Here is a 15434-nt window from a genome sequence, read left to right on the forward strand (position 1 = left end):
CTCAGTAATTGCTACCAGTGTTCTTGAGGCTTGATTCAAGGAGAGTACCCTTATTCTATACATCCTGACCCATATATCATGTTCGATTATGATCAATATCTCTGACCTTCCACTTCAACATCCAAATTTAAAATGAGAGATGAGCGAAGAGAATAGGCCGGTAACCTTGCTGGAATGGATTGACGTAGCATGAATCCTTTGTCTCTGTAAGTCGATGAACAAGTATAATTAAAGCCAGGCTCACTGTTGCTTCATCTATTGGTGTTTATATTCACTCACATTTTGCAATTTCATCACTTTCATTATAATCAAATTGTGAGTTTGATAAGTTGATTAGTCAAAAATCAAACTTAATAATCAATATGGGTTGGGTGCTTTTATTCTTTATATTATAATTTCAATTAAAATATCCCATTTCTGCTCCATTTTCCATATTTCAATGAGCCATTCCAGGTTCACAGTTTACATCTCTTTCAACATCATGAGACCGAAAGTCAAATTTCATTACCTTATATTGAGGTACAAGATGTTATCTCCACACGATCAAAATGCCCTAGGCAAGACTTCAATTTATACTATAGAGTTCATTTAGTTGCAAGTTTGCCTGAAGATCTGGGCCAATTAAGTGCACACATAAAAGTGACCAAAGGGTGAAGACTTGTATTCAGAGGAATGTCTGGTTGAACTTCAGCAACAGATCTTTATACCCAACAGTTGGAGGAAAATCTTCAATAGAGACTTCAGACATGCTACATGTATATACATGTAGAGTGTCTTTTAAATCTGAATCGGTATAAGGAATGACATCGGTCACATTATTTAAAGGACTTAAATTAAATTTTGGTTTTACACTATACAAAGAATTTCTTTAACTTTAAAGTCTTTTGTTTTCCTTTTTCAAGCAGTTGGCTTTTCAATACAAGAGTCTTCAACAGCTTCATTGTTGCGAACGTGTAGCTTGAAGAATTGCTCAAAATAAATAGTAGTAACAAATTTGATTTTACTTCATTACATGTACAGTACTGTTATAGGACAAAGCCTGCTAAATCAGTCTCTTTAATAAAAAAAGTTTAAAGCCCAATGTTTGTATTGTACATGTATGCCTAAATTCCAATCGATGTACATGTAATTTGCGAATGAGTAAACACATGTACATGTATTCTATTTTAATACCAAGCTTAGGCATGACGAGGCTGAGCATCTTTTAATAAAAAAAATTGCAAGATGCTAATTAATGTTAATCCTTCATTTTTTACAGAATGCACATGTAAAAGTGTCCTCTGGTTGGTTCAATTCATCAGATAAGGAATATTATACTGTTTTTCATGTTCAAATTGAAGACAGGTCATATAACCTCCAGCTATTCATCCGGACCATAAGGAAGTTCTTTCCATGCTTTTTAAAATACTCTTCACACATGTGTATATCCATGGCATTACACATTTTACACTAATCTGGACAGCACTTTCATAGTTCTCTAGAATGAAACCCAATCAGATAGAATGTTTTCAAGTGGAGCGACTCTGGCAGTCTCACCTGCATTACACAATTCAATATAGCAGCAGTGCTGACTTTAAAACGACTATTACATGTATTCACAAAAAAAAAATTCATATGTAATGATGTAATATGACGTTCATTGACCCTACATGTAAATGACATTTGACCTTGGTCATGTGACAAGAAACTCAGGCAGGATGTTTACCTTATGTCCAAGTTTCATGAACTAGGTCCATATATTTTTTAAGTTATGCTGTCGTTTCAAAAACTTAACCTTCGGTTAAGATGTGATGTTGACGCTTCCTTCCGCTGCCGTCAGAAAAGCGGCACCTATAGTCTCAATCTGCTATGATGCAGGTGAGATAAAACGATGACTACAAGATAGGTCTGTATACAGGGGGCGTTGCAGAAAGAGTTGCGTTTAAACGCAAGCCAAAAAAATCAATCGCAAGTCTCAAATGCGCGCCGTTGATTGGTTGAAAAATCAAGTTGCGCCTGATTTTTAGAGTTGCGATTGATTGCAACTCTTTCTTCAATGGGCCCCTGTATACATACCAATGGAACTTCTGAAAATATTATATCTACATGTACACTGTATATGTATCTAGATTCTATAACTGCTATGCGTACTTTTTTTTCATCCAATGACATGTTTTCTCGGCATGTACATGTACCTCAGAATCAGATGAACATTTCTCATACCCCTTTCATAAACCCAATTATGCAGCTAATAGCAGCATAATTTGGTCGTAAAATTGCAGGAGGAACAGAGTTATCTGCATTATTTTGATGCTGCTATTATCCGTATAATAGCAGCATCGGGACAAGATTTTGAGTTTATGAACGCATTTCCAAATAATGCGGATAATTGCCATGGTGCGGTCACAAGGTCACCCTTTTCCAACACAACCGCATCGGAGGGGGCATGTCCAGTTGTCATGACAATTATCCGCCTTTTTCAGGACGGGCGCTCGTAAAAATAATGCGGCTTATTTTCGGAGTTTGTGAATGCAATTTTTATTGAATTATCCGCATTACTCTTAGGCGGCTAATTGGAGGATAGGTTTATGAAAAGGGTATAAGATTGCAAAATAAAAATTGAGAACAATTCCAATGAATGTTTCTGAAGAGCAGCATTCAATCGTATTCATCAACAATAACAATATACTTCACCCAATAAAATTCATTTGCTTTGTAATAATAAAGAAAATCCCCTTGTAGAAAGTCTATGTACTACATGTACAATGTACATGTAGGTGACATACAGTGTGTTTAGTTTCACTTAGAGCAGCTTTACACATATTTACTTGGTGTACAGAACAAGACAAGACCACTTCACAGAATTGGCAAACTTGTAGATCCTGTGGCAGAAAGTGGGTACAAATGTACATTTAACAATACAATGTAATGATCTATTTGTACAATCTCTAGAGAATGCAGTAGCAAGGGTTATGCTTTGTTTACTGTTGTCCAGGAACTTATTCTTAGCCAATGTAAGGACCAACTGTATGGTCAGGTAATCCTCATACATAAAAGAGAAGAGTACAAATAGAAAGCCCAGTTCAGAAAAATGTCTGCTCGATGTTCAACAGTTGTTGATACTGATTATTGACTTAACACCTATAGTGGAGCGATCATGAGGGTAATAAGGATCCTTAGTTACGCTGTCACAAACTCATGTTCCCATGTTTACACAAATGTACTTCAACAAACAAATGCTAGATTTTCGAGGTGAAGTATTACAGTTGTACACCTAATTAACATGAATTTTGTTCTATGCATTAATTCAGTGGACTTCAGAATTGCTTGATGTGTAAGACTGTGAAGGCATGGAGAGTGTTTTCAAATTACACTGTATACTTAAAAGAATAAAAACTCACATTGGTTTAAGATTAAGACTTCAGCATGGACCTGACATACATGTAGGAGTGCATTTTACATGTAGGCCCATGTCACTCCCTGCAGGATGTCAACATACATGTATTCTTTCTATCAAATTCAAGTTCACTATTTGAATTTTAAAATCATGATTGCTTTGAATAAATAAAGTATAATATTGGGTCATTATTATTTTGTAAACTTGTCCTACATATAATCATTACAAAGTAATATTACAAAGAATATATTGTACATGTATGATGTACATGTACCCCCCCCCCCCCCCCGAAGATTAATTCTCAGAGCTCATTTGTTAGCTGGAAGTAGTTCTCCTTGCTCTAAGATACATTGTAAATGTGTTTCAGGTCAAAAAGTGTAAATAAATGCACTAAGCGCGTTGAAAATATACATTTATTGGGCTACAATTCATGTACTCTATATAGCATCCCCCTAAACTGTATTATCTGTAAAGAAAAATCCTACTTTCAGATGATTTCTCGGCATGGTAAACATTGTATGGAATAACTCAAGTACCAAAATATCCTATTATTCATTTGACTGCTGGTATAAAGCTCCTCTCCCACCACCATCGACCCAAACAAGGCAATGGGGCTGGTATACAAGTAGCAACTCCTTCATTCATCAAGGAACCAATGATGCACAAAGAACAGAGGAAAATAGAGGGAGAGAGAGGAAAAGCAGAAAGTAATCAATTCTCATTAAATATTCACAATGTGCTGACTGTCTCTAGCAAAGTGGGTTTTTATACACCCTCTATCGCATCTCTGTTTCACGCTTTCATCGTAGGCTGTGAAAATGTCCTTGATAAACGCTGAGAGATAATACCACATCAGCTCTACAAAGTGGTTGAATAAATGCCTATTAAAAGCTCTATAAAGAACTATTCATTATCAATATCAACAAGAGTGAAATTAGTTAAAAGAAAACGCATAGCTGTTTGTGACTGTGTATCAAAAAATGAAAGTAACATTGCCACTGACATAAATCAACGAGTGGATTCTGAAGATTTAGGACAGGAGATACATGTATTTACAGAGTGATTTAATTTATCACTATCTTTGAATTACATAAAGTTTATTTTATACTTTCATATGCACAATGTATTGTATGAACATGTTTTTACACTGTACAGAGTACATTCATATTACACGTAGTATCATGGGTATATTTGATTTTGTTATACATGTAATTCAATAAATTCACCTACTGTACAGGTACTGTACATAATTTACCTACATGTCCATTAATGCACATGTAGCTACTTATATTTACGAATCAAATTAAAGCACAAAAGGGCAATTCCATGGTAACGGAATTACAAATCAGAGAAATTTTGCTGTTATTTTTGCTCACAGCATCCAGATATCTCAATATTTTCAAATTTTCTGAACCTAATACTATGCATGGCCACTAGTGCTATATACTGAACAAAGATTTTTAGAAAACCCCTCACACGTTCAGATGTGAATGACGGATATGTGCTATGGTAACGGAATTACCAGAGAAATGAGTCATTTTGCAACCCAAAGTTTAGTAAAAGTTTCTCTGAAATCTACAACACACTAGCTCCAAGTTAATGTCTGATTCAATTCATTATAATGTCAACTTTATTTTGAAAGTAATTTATTCACAAATATCATCAACAAATTTTCATGATTGGTCTTTCTTTAGGGCAAGTACATGGTAACGGAATTACACATAATGGTAACGGAATTACGCCTCTGACATTTGGGAAGGAAAATTATATTTTTAGGCATTTAGGACTGGTGAAATGCCTCAATAAAGCTTGTTTATACATTCTTCTCTAATACTTAACACAATCTAAGTACTTCACGTCTCTAATATTAAATAAAATATAAGTATATAGTACGTAATAGGTGGCTCTACCATGAATAAACATGATTTTACAAAATATTAGGGATCAGTGGTAATTAAATTTTAGTTCATTTTCAATTTTAGGGGTATTAGGACTTACTAGCCACTTTTTGCCTCCTGTACTAATGGAAAGAATTATGTAAAGGCCAAAAATCATCACTACTAATCAAGGTAACGGAATTACATGGACTACAGCCATATGTATACACATTAGGAATTTTACAAAAACTGAGGACAGCATGTTATCAGATCTGCATATTTAGTCAAAGATTTGTGTAGATGATAGTTTAAGATATTCTAAAGTATTTGAATACTCAAAAGAAACATAGTTTCACATACAATTGGCATCTTGAAACAGTTAAACTGAAAACTTTCTATTTGGCTGTTCAATAAATGATTTGAAAACAAGAAACAATGCTGAAACCTCATGAAAATAGTGTTGACATTTACATTTTGAAAAAATGTTGTGGACAACTAAGCGATAAATTGGTTCTTAATCAGTGCACCAATCTAATTTTTGTTTAAAGGTAAGGATTCATTTTCTGTCTATATGTAGCTCACTGAGGACTGCAATTATAGCAGATCTGAGTATAAAGTCAATATCGGACATCTTCCTGACAGATGTATTTCCCAAATGTTACCCTAAGAAACTGCAGTGATTTGATGGTCTTATGTCATATTCATGAAATTAGTTGTTTTTCTTGGGCCATGATTTTTTTTCATTATATTACAATTTTTATCTTTTATATAAAATATGAAAATTTATCCGAGATGCATTTTTATCTTCCGTCTCTAAAGATATGTGACAAAGCAGTGCCTAGGATATAGACATGTTTATCGCGTATCCAATCATTGCATCACAGATGATGTGCCTGCACCAAATTTCCTTTGAAGAAAAAAAAGAACTGTTAATAAGGTGGAGGCTACATGTATTCTCTCTATACATTTTCAATTTCAGCAATATTTCTAGGTCAATTCGCTCAAGACTTTGAAATAAGAATAAAGGAAAATGATAAATCATTTAATCATTAGAGTACTACTCTAACATTATTCTTGTAGATTAAAGAAATATTTCAAATAATTTTATTGACTAATGTTGTTTATGAAATGAAATGAAGTACAAAATGATGTGATATTGACTTCATATTTTTTTTTTTCAATTAAATCCCTGTAGGCACAGAATTTGATTTAATGCCATCTCACTCATTTGCCAAAACTCATGGCAGAAAGGCTTTTAATTGGTTGAATGAGATGAGTGCTACAAAAAACAGCCTTTCTCATTACAAATTGGTTCAAAAATAGGTTTGTGTCACAGAGATAAAACAAAGACAAAATGGTTATTGGAATACCATTTCGGAACGAATTTTAGGTGATTTTATATCACTTATTTTAATAGAGATAAAATGATTCATTTTATATCAGAATGTATATGAGAATACTACCACTGTCTCTTAGCATTTCTCTCACAGCAGAATGCTGTACATACATTTCTACCCATTTCAAACTGAGTTATGTTGCTGTTCTCAGATGTTTTGTTATTGATGACTTTGTTGGTCTCAATATTATCACCATCCTCTCCTTAGAGAAGTGTTCACATTCTGTGTATCATCCTCACTTGAAGGGTCATCGTCGTTACTCACTTTATCCATTAAGCAGTGATTATTGGATGATGCTGACTTTGCATGTTTCTGAGCATCCATTGCATACATGTAGGGGTGGAGCACATTATTGGTTTGGTGCTAATTAAGACATCTTGAATATCTGTCAAATCCACCTTACTTTTGGAAATGTCATCTGTATAAAGATTTAGTATGATTTTTTGGCATGTGATTCTTGTAACATCTGTAAATTATGGATCTCACTTCAATCTTTTCCACTCATTACTTTTTACTGCTCGCTACACTGTTCGCCAATCAATGCCAGAGTCTGGTCCCTCACCATGGCTTGTTGCAAAGAATATCCAATCTTCTGTTGCAAGGACAGTTACACAGAAGATATCGCTTAAATTAGTAGGCGGTCCCTTCTGAAAACTATACCCATTTCTTTGAAGCAGAGAAATACTCCCAGCCGTCCCGGAATTTCTTTTACTGAAAAGTTCACTAAGTTTGTTGAGGGTGAATTGATCAGAGACAATTCCAAAAAAAAAGGAATGCCATTCTTTTCCAAGGCACACACAGTGAACATGGTCACTTCGTGATTGTGCGTCCAGTATTTTGGATCTCATTAGAACTGGTATTTGGCAATGACATTTTTTGCAAAATCAATCTGAATGAAAATTTTGTTAAGATCATCCTGCATAATCATTTTTCTACTCCTCCCCAAGAATTGATTGCCCATTAATCCTTTGTAAGGCATTCACCTACATTGTATGCTCCATCAATATACTTTATTGATGCTAATGTACATTATCTTGCCCTTTTTCTGAATGTTATACTCAGGCCATATTGAATGGGACTTGTTGTCAAGTAATTGTATAATTTCATCCTGATTTGGAGTGTAATTACTAATCAGAAGGCTTTTAATGTTTATAACTGTGATCTACAGCTAAGATATCAACATGCCATTGGAACAAAATTGGCTAACGCACACCCCTTTAAAGATATGATAATGGTAATTCCGTTACCATGTAATTCCGTTACCACAGTTACAGCAGAATTAGAAATGATATTTCAAAAAAATGTTGCTCAGTCTTTAGCAAGTCACATGAAATCAGAGAATTCAGAATTATATAAAATTCAAGCAAGTATTTAGTTCATAGGAAAAACTTTTCAGTTTCATGGTAACGGAATTACATCCGTTTTTGTAGTAGATTGCAAAATTTTCTCTGAGAAATTTGAAAATACCCATGATAAAGACATTTGCTACTGGTAATTATTACACCTTCACACACAACATTAGATGATTTTGAACCAAAATTGTAAAATATTTTTTTAGTTATCAAATTTATCCAAAATAATGTAAAATACATGTTCTCTAATTGAAAATGGTCATCAAATTCAAAAGATTGCTCCGCAAAAACCGTAACAGATATTTGAAAAAGGTTTTCAGTTCCTTAAAATATAAGGTTTTGTGTAAAAAGGACATTCACATTCAGATGCATATTATTAATTTTGAATTTTACTGTTTTTACCCTCTCCCATGCGGAATTGCCCAAAAGTCAATACTAAAAAGGCCTCTTTCATATTTCCATACTGAAAACTGCATTTACTACATCCTACATGTACATAATATACTGTATGAATAAAATTGTTTCAGAAAAATATTTTTTTCTCAACTTATTTAGAAATTTGACCCTTCTGGTTGAGTGCTCTCTTGTTCAGTTTTTATGCAATGGAGGAAAAACATCAAATCACGACAAGAGAGCAGGCATTCGCAGAAGAAGGCTGATACATGTTCATCTCAGTATATAGCAGCCAAGAAACTATCTATTACATATGATCATGTAAATAAATCCGGCAAACAGCAAAATGGCTTTTCGGCTTTCGGCAAGATTTGGAGCACTGTCCGTGAATTACCAGTCAACAAGCAGCCTCGAAATTAAAAGAACTTTGAAGGATGCATGAAATACTTGACTGTCTACTCTAGTTACATTCAAGCAGACTCCATGCCTCTAATTAAAATGGTGAAAGACTGTAAAGTTGGAATGCCTGCGAGGAGCCCCGACATGACTTTCCAAATGGGAAGCAGATTTGAGCAGTCAAACACAAAGGCCAAGATGATAAATCTCAACCTCTGTTGTCCCTTCTATGATAGAAAGCAATTTTCTTGATCACTGCAATAGACTCCCAAGGATACTATTAACACAAGTTACCATGACAACATATTTTCAAATGGAACCAATGTCTATTTAAAAGCAGATGCATGTGTACTGTACATGTAAAATGCAATCACAAATAAATTCTTCAAAGGGAAGTCAAACCTGAGTTCATGCTGGTTTTTAATAAAATTCATTAATAAAAAGAGAGAAAAGTATTCATAAAGGCTTGATGAAAATTCACCAAAGAATGTCATACTAGTAGATCTTGTCAGCTTTGATACTGTGACTCGCATTGCAAGCAGCACCCACATATTCATGTTATTCCATAGCCCATTGCATACATGTACATTGTACATGTAGGATGACATTTACCAGACTAAAATGTCTTTTATTGTGTGCATCTAATGCATCATCAGATCTTTGCATTTATAGTTTATTCACACTTACATGTACACGTAGTTCTCATGTACATGTAGTTCTCATGAACCGCTAAATAATACCAATGATGTACATGTAAGGGTGGTCAAAAACTTTTCTTTCTTTATGTACATTTATGTAGGCCTACAGTGTATTTTCATTATTTTCCCTCTTCTCTCTGATTTTGATGCTTTTATAAACCGGCATACAATGTAGAGTCAGAATATAGCTCTCTTTTAAAGATGGCACTTGTATTAATTGTATGTTTGTGATGTATTTTTAGGGCCCAATGGAAAACTAACTCATTGAATGGGCATCCTGTTGAATGATAAACAGAACAAGAAGTTACATGTAAGTTCACATCTCACTTAGATAGCAAGCTAATGCAAAGAACAGAGTACTTTTTCTCTAAAAAAATAAAAGATACGCTTTCAGTATTTTCAAGATTTCAAATTTGTCTGAATTTATAGATTAAAAACATAATGTCTTAAACTACAGTGGCATACAGCTTTATCATACATGTATGTATTAGTTGTCACAGAAAAAATTGACTGATCTTATATACATGTATCATTATTTATGTACAATGCAGGTTAACAAAAACATACAACATACAAATGTCCTAGAGTATACATGTACAGTATGTTACCAAAAATCAAAATCTAACTCCAATTAGGCAAAGATAATTATTAATGTACTTATAAAATCATGTTGCATGTATTTATATTTATCAATTAATGTTTTTAATACCCGAATATTCATTAAGAGCAAGTAAATGTTAAAACTTATAACTGTCATGTCTATTTGTCTTTGAAATTGTTTTGGATAAGGGTGTCCAAAAGTTTTATTCTTTTGTTGAATCAAAGAGCAACATTAAGTAGTTACCAGAAAATTTAAGATTTCTTTTTAGGTTTTCAGAAAATGTTCTTATTATTCTGTTTTATTTGCTAGGATAAACCGTGCATGTATAATTATATAAATGTCAGTACCTATCATGTACAGGTAAGTGACAACTCATAGTCTAATATTTGGATGAAAGTGATTGTTTTACTAAATTGAATTAAGTCGTTGTAACTTACATGTAATTTACTTGAGTAAAATGGATGCAAAGAAAATAAGAAAATTTTACTTAAAACTGCCAAACATACAAATATGGTACCGGTACTTAAAAAAATTGCCTCAATTTCATTGAGTAATTTGAATAATTTTTTTTCTGCTTTCTAATGATATCTCACAGTTGTGACAAGTGTCAATTTGGACTCAATATTCAGCCAAGTATCATGATGTTATACGGTAAAATGTGCCCAAGTTCATCCAAACAGAATATAAATGGGCATATATATACATGTAACGGTACTGTGCAGTACATGTATGTACAATGTACATCCCATACAACTTGAAAACAAAGGACATGTACTGTAGAAGAATGTATGGGCATGCGATACAAAACAATGATTTAGGAGCGTTGTGGCCCAGTGGATTAGTCTCCGGACTTTGAAACAGAGGGTCGTGGGTTCAAATCCCAGCCATGGCATAATTTCTTTCGGCAAGTAATTTATCCACATTGTGCTGCACTCGACCCAGGTGAGGCGAATGGGTACCCAGAAGGATTTTTCCTTAAAAACACTTTTGAGTGCCTATTAATACGGTGGCTCAGCTACGGCCGGGGTAATAATATGATACCAAGTATCAAAGCGCAGTTGAGTATATGCACATACATGTAGTAACTGCGCTATATAATTGGACATATTATTATATATATTTTCCCATTGACTTGTGTACAAACTACATGTACATGTACCATAGCAACAAAATTTAGAAAAAAGGGTTTGCAAATTATTTAAATGTTAAATCAATAATGTGTGTAAAATTCATTGCTAGGAACATCTAAAAGAGATTTTATACCAAAAATTGGAACAATTGGAGCTTTATTAGGGAGGAGGGAAAAGTATGATTTCGCTTACTAATTATGCATAAATTAGCATAATCGCTTAATACCAATTTGCATGAAATAAATTACTGTATACATGTAGTATTGTAGATTATGTCCAAGACAACCTGCACGCAAATTTTCGGCGTGATCGTGCGGCCAATGGCCGAGATCTCAAGGGGGCCTGGGAGCCCCCCCCTCCCCCCACCCCCCGGGCCATATCAACTCCCAAAATACTCTGGCCTAGATAGGGTTACAGGTAAGGGCATTCAATGTGTTGTTCAAACACTCTTTAAAGTTTGGTTAATCAAAACCAAGTCTTACTAATGCACTCTCGCATTGTGAATACATGTACTTCTACTAATATTCAATTTTTTGTGTGATTGTATGACCACTGATATTTTGATGAACAAAGAGTCGCATGAAAGAGATGTACCCTCATTTTGCTTTTAATTAATCAAAAATAACTTCTCAACTCACCATGAGACTTAAAACTTGACATCCCACAGAAAATGTTACCGAACTGAATAATTTTTACTGGTTACTCACATTACATGATGGTTACTCACGTTACAAAGTTACTCACGTTACAGTTTTTCTTCAATTTTTTTTTAAATTGTACTTTTTAATGATTTTGATAGTCATCACTGTGTCAAAGATTGTTTGAAGAGAATTTAAAATCCCACCAATTAACTATGAAGAATTTTTCTCTCAGAAAACAAAGTCAGTTTTTTCGGTTACTCACGTTACATCACCTGAGCAGGTTGCAATATTTATTTTTTAATGAGTACTACAAATTTACTTGAAAAGCGGTTGTGTATTTTAAGTAATTTGACTCTTCTAAACTTCAGAAATATATAAAGTGGTATGTTGTTGCAACAACAAAATGGTAATAAGGCATATTTCATTTTTCACTATTTTTCTTGTATTTTGGTACACAATGGAAGACACAACTTTTGACCATTTTTTTCCAAAGTATACATATGAAAATGGAATTTTTATTTCTTGTTCCTGAAACTATCATGTATGAAGGACTTAATGTATTAAAAAATTCAAGAAAATATTGAAATTGAATTTTTAAGCTCATGTCCACCAACCTGTGGAATTGCCCACAGAGATTTCTTTTTAAAAAAATTACAATACTCGGGCGCCATGCTCATGATTTATGTAGGATTGCAGTAAATGATGGTTAGTAAAACAATTCGTTTTTTTGCTTTATTAATTCATGTTAAGCTTTTAGGGGTATCTAAATAATGATAATAATGGATGACTAATTTTCATGTGATGCATAGAAATATTGTTACTCGCTGAAGAACAATATTTCTTCGCATCCCATTCATGGCCATCCAATATTCCCTATAAAATATTCATGCATTTTTTTTGTGACCTGTGTGAGACATTTTGAAAGGGATTTCTTAAATGAATTATGGTCAGGCTAATTCCAAATAAATGCAAAAACTAAATTGACTGAAATAGTATTAGGGCTCCTTTGAGCATTTCAAGGACAGAATCACCCCTAGCACCCATTTATTTTTTCCCATGGAGTAGAATAACTAACTTGTGACATTAAAAGCCAATGTTAGAATCACATACCTGAGTTGGAGCACTGTTGATTTGCACTCTGCCATGGCCTGTTGTGTTTTGTCCATCATCCATGTCCTCAGCAACCCTAGCATCTCTTACTTCTTCCCAAGGTAGTTTAGAGCGACCTCTCCCTGCACTCAGAAACCTTTTAGGAGGTTGTGAGTCAGGGTTGCCAACATTTCCCATAGGTATCTTAGCTCTTGTTGGGGATGGCTGAGAAAGCTCTATTCCAGGATCTGTGTAAGCTCGCTCTTTTGCACTTGAGTTCCTGGTAGCTTTCAAGATCCATTCAGTATCATGACCAGCTGATGACGCTGTTCTACCTGCAGCTGCTGCTGATGATGGTGTCTGAGATGCATATTCCACCAGCCCATCCTCATTTAATCTTGGTAATTGTCTCCTGGCTAGTCTTGCCTGGACTGCTTTCATGACGCCTTCTTCTGAGGTTTTTAATTCAATCTGATCTACAGCATCAATGAGAGGACCTATTCTTGTTGGGCCCATTGCTTGTGCCAAGACTGCAAACAATTCTAGTGTAGCTTGCCTTACCCTTCTCTTCTGATCACTTAGACATTGTGACAGTGTTCGGCAAATGATTGGCAGGTCAAAGTCATAACTAGGAAATGTCAGAAGAGCTGCAATCACAATATTCAGAGCTTCCTCACGTACCCCAGATTTTCGCTGGTTCTTCAGTTCTGATACAACATGCACTACCTGTTTAGGTCCTACACTTTGCATGAGCTGCATCATCACTTTCATGTTGGCTTGTCTAATAACTGTCTTGTTGTCTCCAAAGCGTTTTGAAAGAGCATTAACTATGTGTCGAATGAATGGCTTTACTTTTTGGTTGAACTTCTGAACCAATTCTTGAAATATTTCCAAGGTATGAAAGCTAACTTTGAAGTTAGAGTCATCAAGTAAGTTGCACAGAAAACTAATAAAGTTGATCATGTGAGGTGTAAGCTCTGATATATCCTGGAGTTCTACAACTATTTCTTTCAGCTCCTGTACCCCTGATGCTCTCTCGGTCCAGTGTTCTTGATCAGACAGCTGATCAAGTACATCTTGGGGAACAATACCAAATTGTAGTTCAGTATTTGGCTTTGACCTCGATCTGCGCTCATCATCAGGGACAGATTTAGGTTCTGTTGTTCGGTTGGAGTTCCAGTCCAAAGATCCTGTTGCTGAATATCCTTCTAAGGGGACACTTGGACTGGGATCAGGTCTCCCTGTCCTTTTGCAATAACCACTTTTTATTCTTGCTGGCAAGCTGTCTATGTAAGAGTTAAATGTTGCTTCACCAACCAAAGAACAGATTCTGTCCAAAGAGACACCTGCAGTTGCCATCAAATCAGTGTCATCAGTGAATTTCCTTGCCAGAGCACATGTAACAATCGACAAGTCTGTGTTTGCGAATTCCCCTGTCAATAGGACAGGAAGTGAAACTGCTGTCTCTGCTCTGATTTTGGGGTCTTCATTTTCTAATCCATAATTCACAATTGAGTTGAAGATTGGCTCAATGTTCGTGGTGTGCTTCATGTACATATGCAGCGTCTGAACAGCAGCCTTCCGCATCGACACTTTTGCATCACTAAAGCTTGATATAAGATTGGGGATGACGAGCATCATGCAGGCATCAAGCTCTTGCTTGAGAATTGGGACCAAGTCCATGATAAACTGAATGCACTTGAGTCGCAGTTTTGTTTCCTCATCTCGCAACACAAGTGCAAGGCCTTTAAAAAGTGCACGAGGATTCTTAAATGGAACTTTACCTCCATTCCTCCTAACCTTTGCAACAAGTTCATCAAGAATATGTTCTCTATGTTTGACATAGCTACTATCTTGTAACTGTCTAAAAAGGTCCTCATCATCCATCTTTCGCTCACGCTCACCGGACTCGTCCGCATCGCTCCCATTCATTACCGTGCGGTGCTCGCCTTGCCCGAAGTTGTATACTGGCAACTTGGCAACCGTTCCGGCCATCGAAGCAGTCCAAAACTTGCATTAATTTTCGTTTTCTCATGTAATATTCATTACAATACTTAAGTGATGGGAACGCATGATACTTGCAATGTCACTACATTTTGTCTTGAGACCTGTTGAGTCCTGGCCGAAGCAAAACCTTGGTTGGAGTTGGCGGCTTGCAGACCGTAAACATTCAGAAATTTACATGGCAATCGAAAAATGGCGATGAATTGGGCTTTATCACGTGACTAAAATATTATAATGCTTTAAACCGAAAGGTGGCGCTATCATTTTTCTCTTCCAGAATGGGTTGTGGGCGTAGAGTTGGACAAAGCGTAAAAACTTGTCATCTTTCATTACAGGTTCCCTCAGAAGTTTGAGCCATTCTTGCACAGTTGCACTCTTTCAAGTAATCACTTCATTTCCATAAAAACCTTGAGATTGTTTGACAGTTTAATCACAAGCTATTTCAGGCAGGGGGGGGGGTGACTGAAGAGCTGGAATTTA

General features: G+C 35.2%; 1 protein-coding gene across 3 annotated transcripts in view; it reads right to left on the reverse strand.

Moving 5' to 3' along the window:
* The window catches only part of LOC121419162 (TOG array regulator of axonemal microtubules protein 1-like), a 55807-nt gene extending 40650 nt beyond the window's left edge, over window positions 1-15157 (reverse strand). For all 3 annotated transcript variants that reach the window (XM_041613497.1, XM_041613496.1, XM_041613495.1), the window contains exon 1: window positions 12972-15157. In XM_041613497.1, the coding sequence (XP_041469431.1) occupies window positions 12972-14945 (1974 nt within the window). In that variant the 5' untranslated portion in view covers window positions 14946-15157. The remainder of the gene's footprint in view (window positions 1-12971) is intronic.
* Window positions 15158-15434: the final 277 nt, after the last annotated feature.

Source organism: Lytechinus variegatus, chromosome 7 (genome assembly GCF_018143015.1).
Source record: "Lytechinus variegatus isolate NC3 chromosome 7, Lvar_3.0, whole genome shotgun sequence".
Classification (NCBI taxonomy): Eukaryota; Metazoa; Echinodermata; class Echinoidea; order Temnopleuroida; family Toxopneustidae; genus Lytechinus; species Lytechinus variegatus.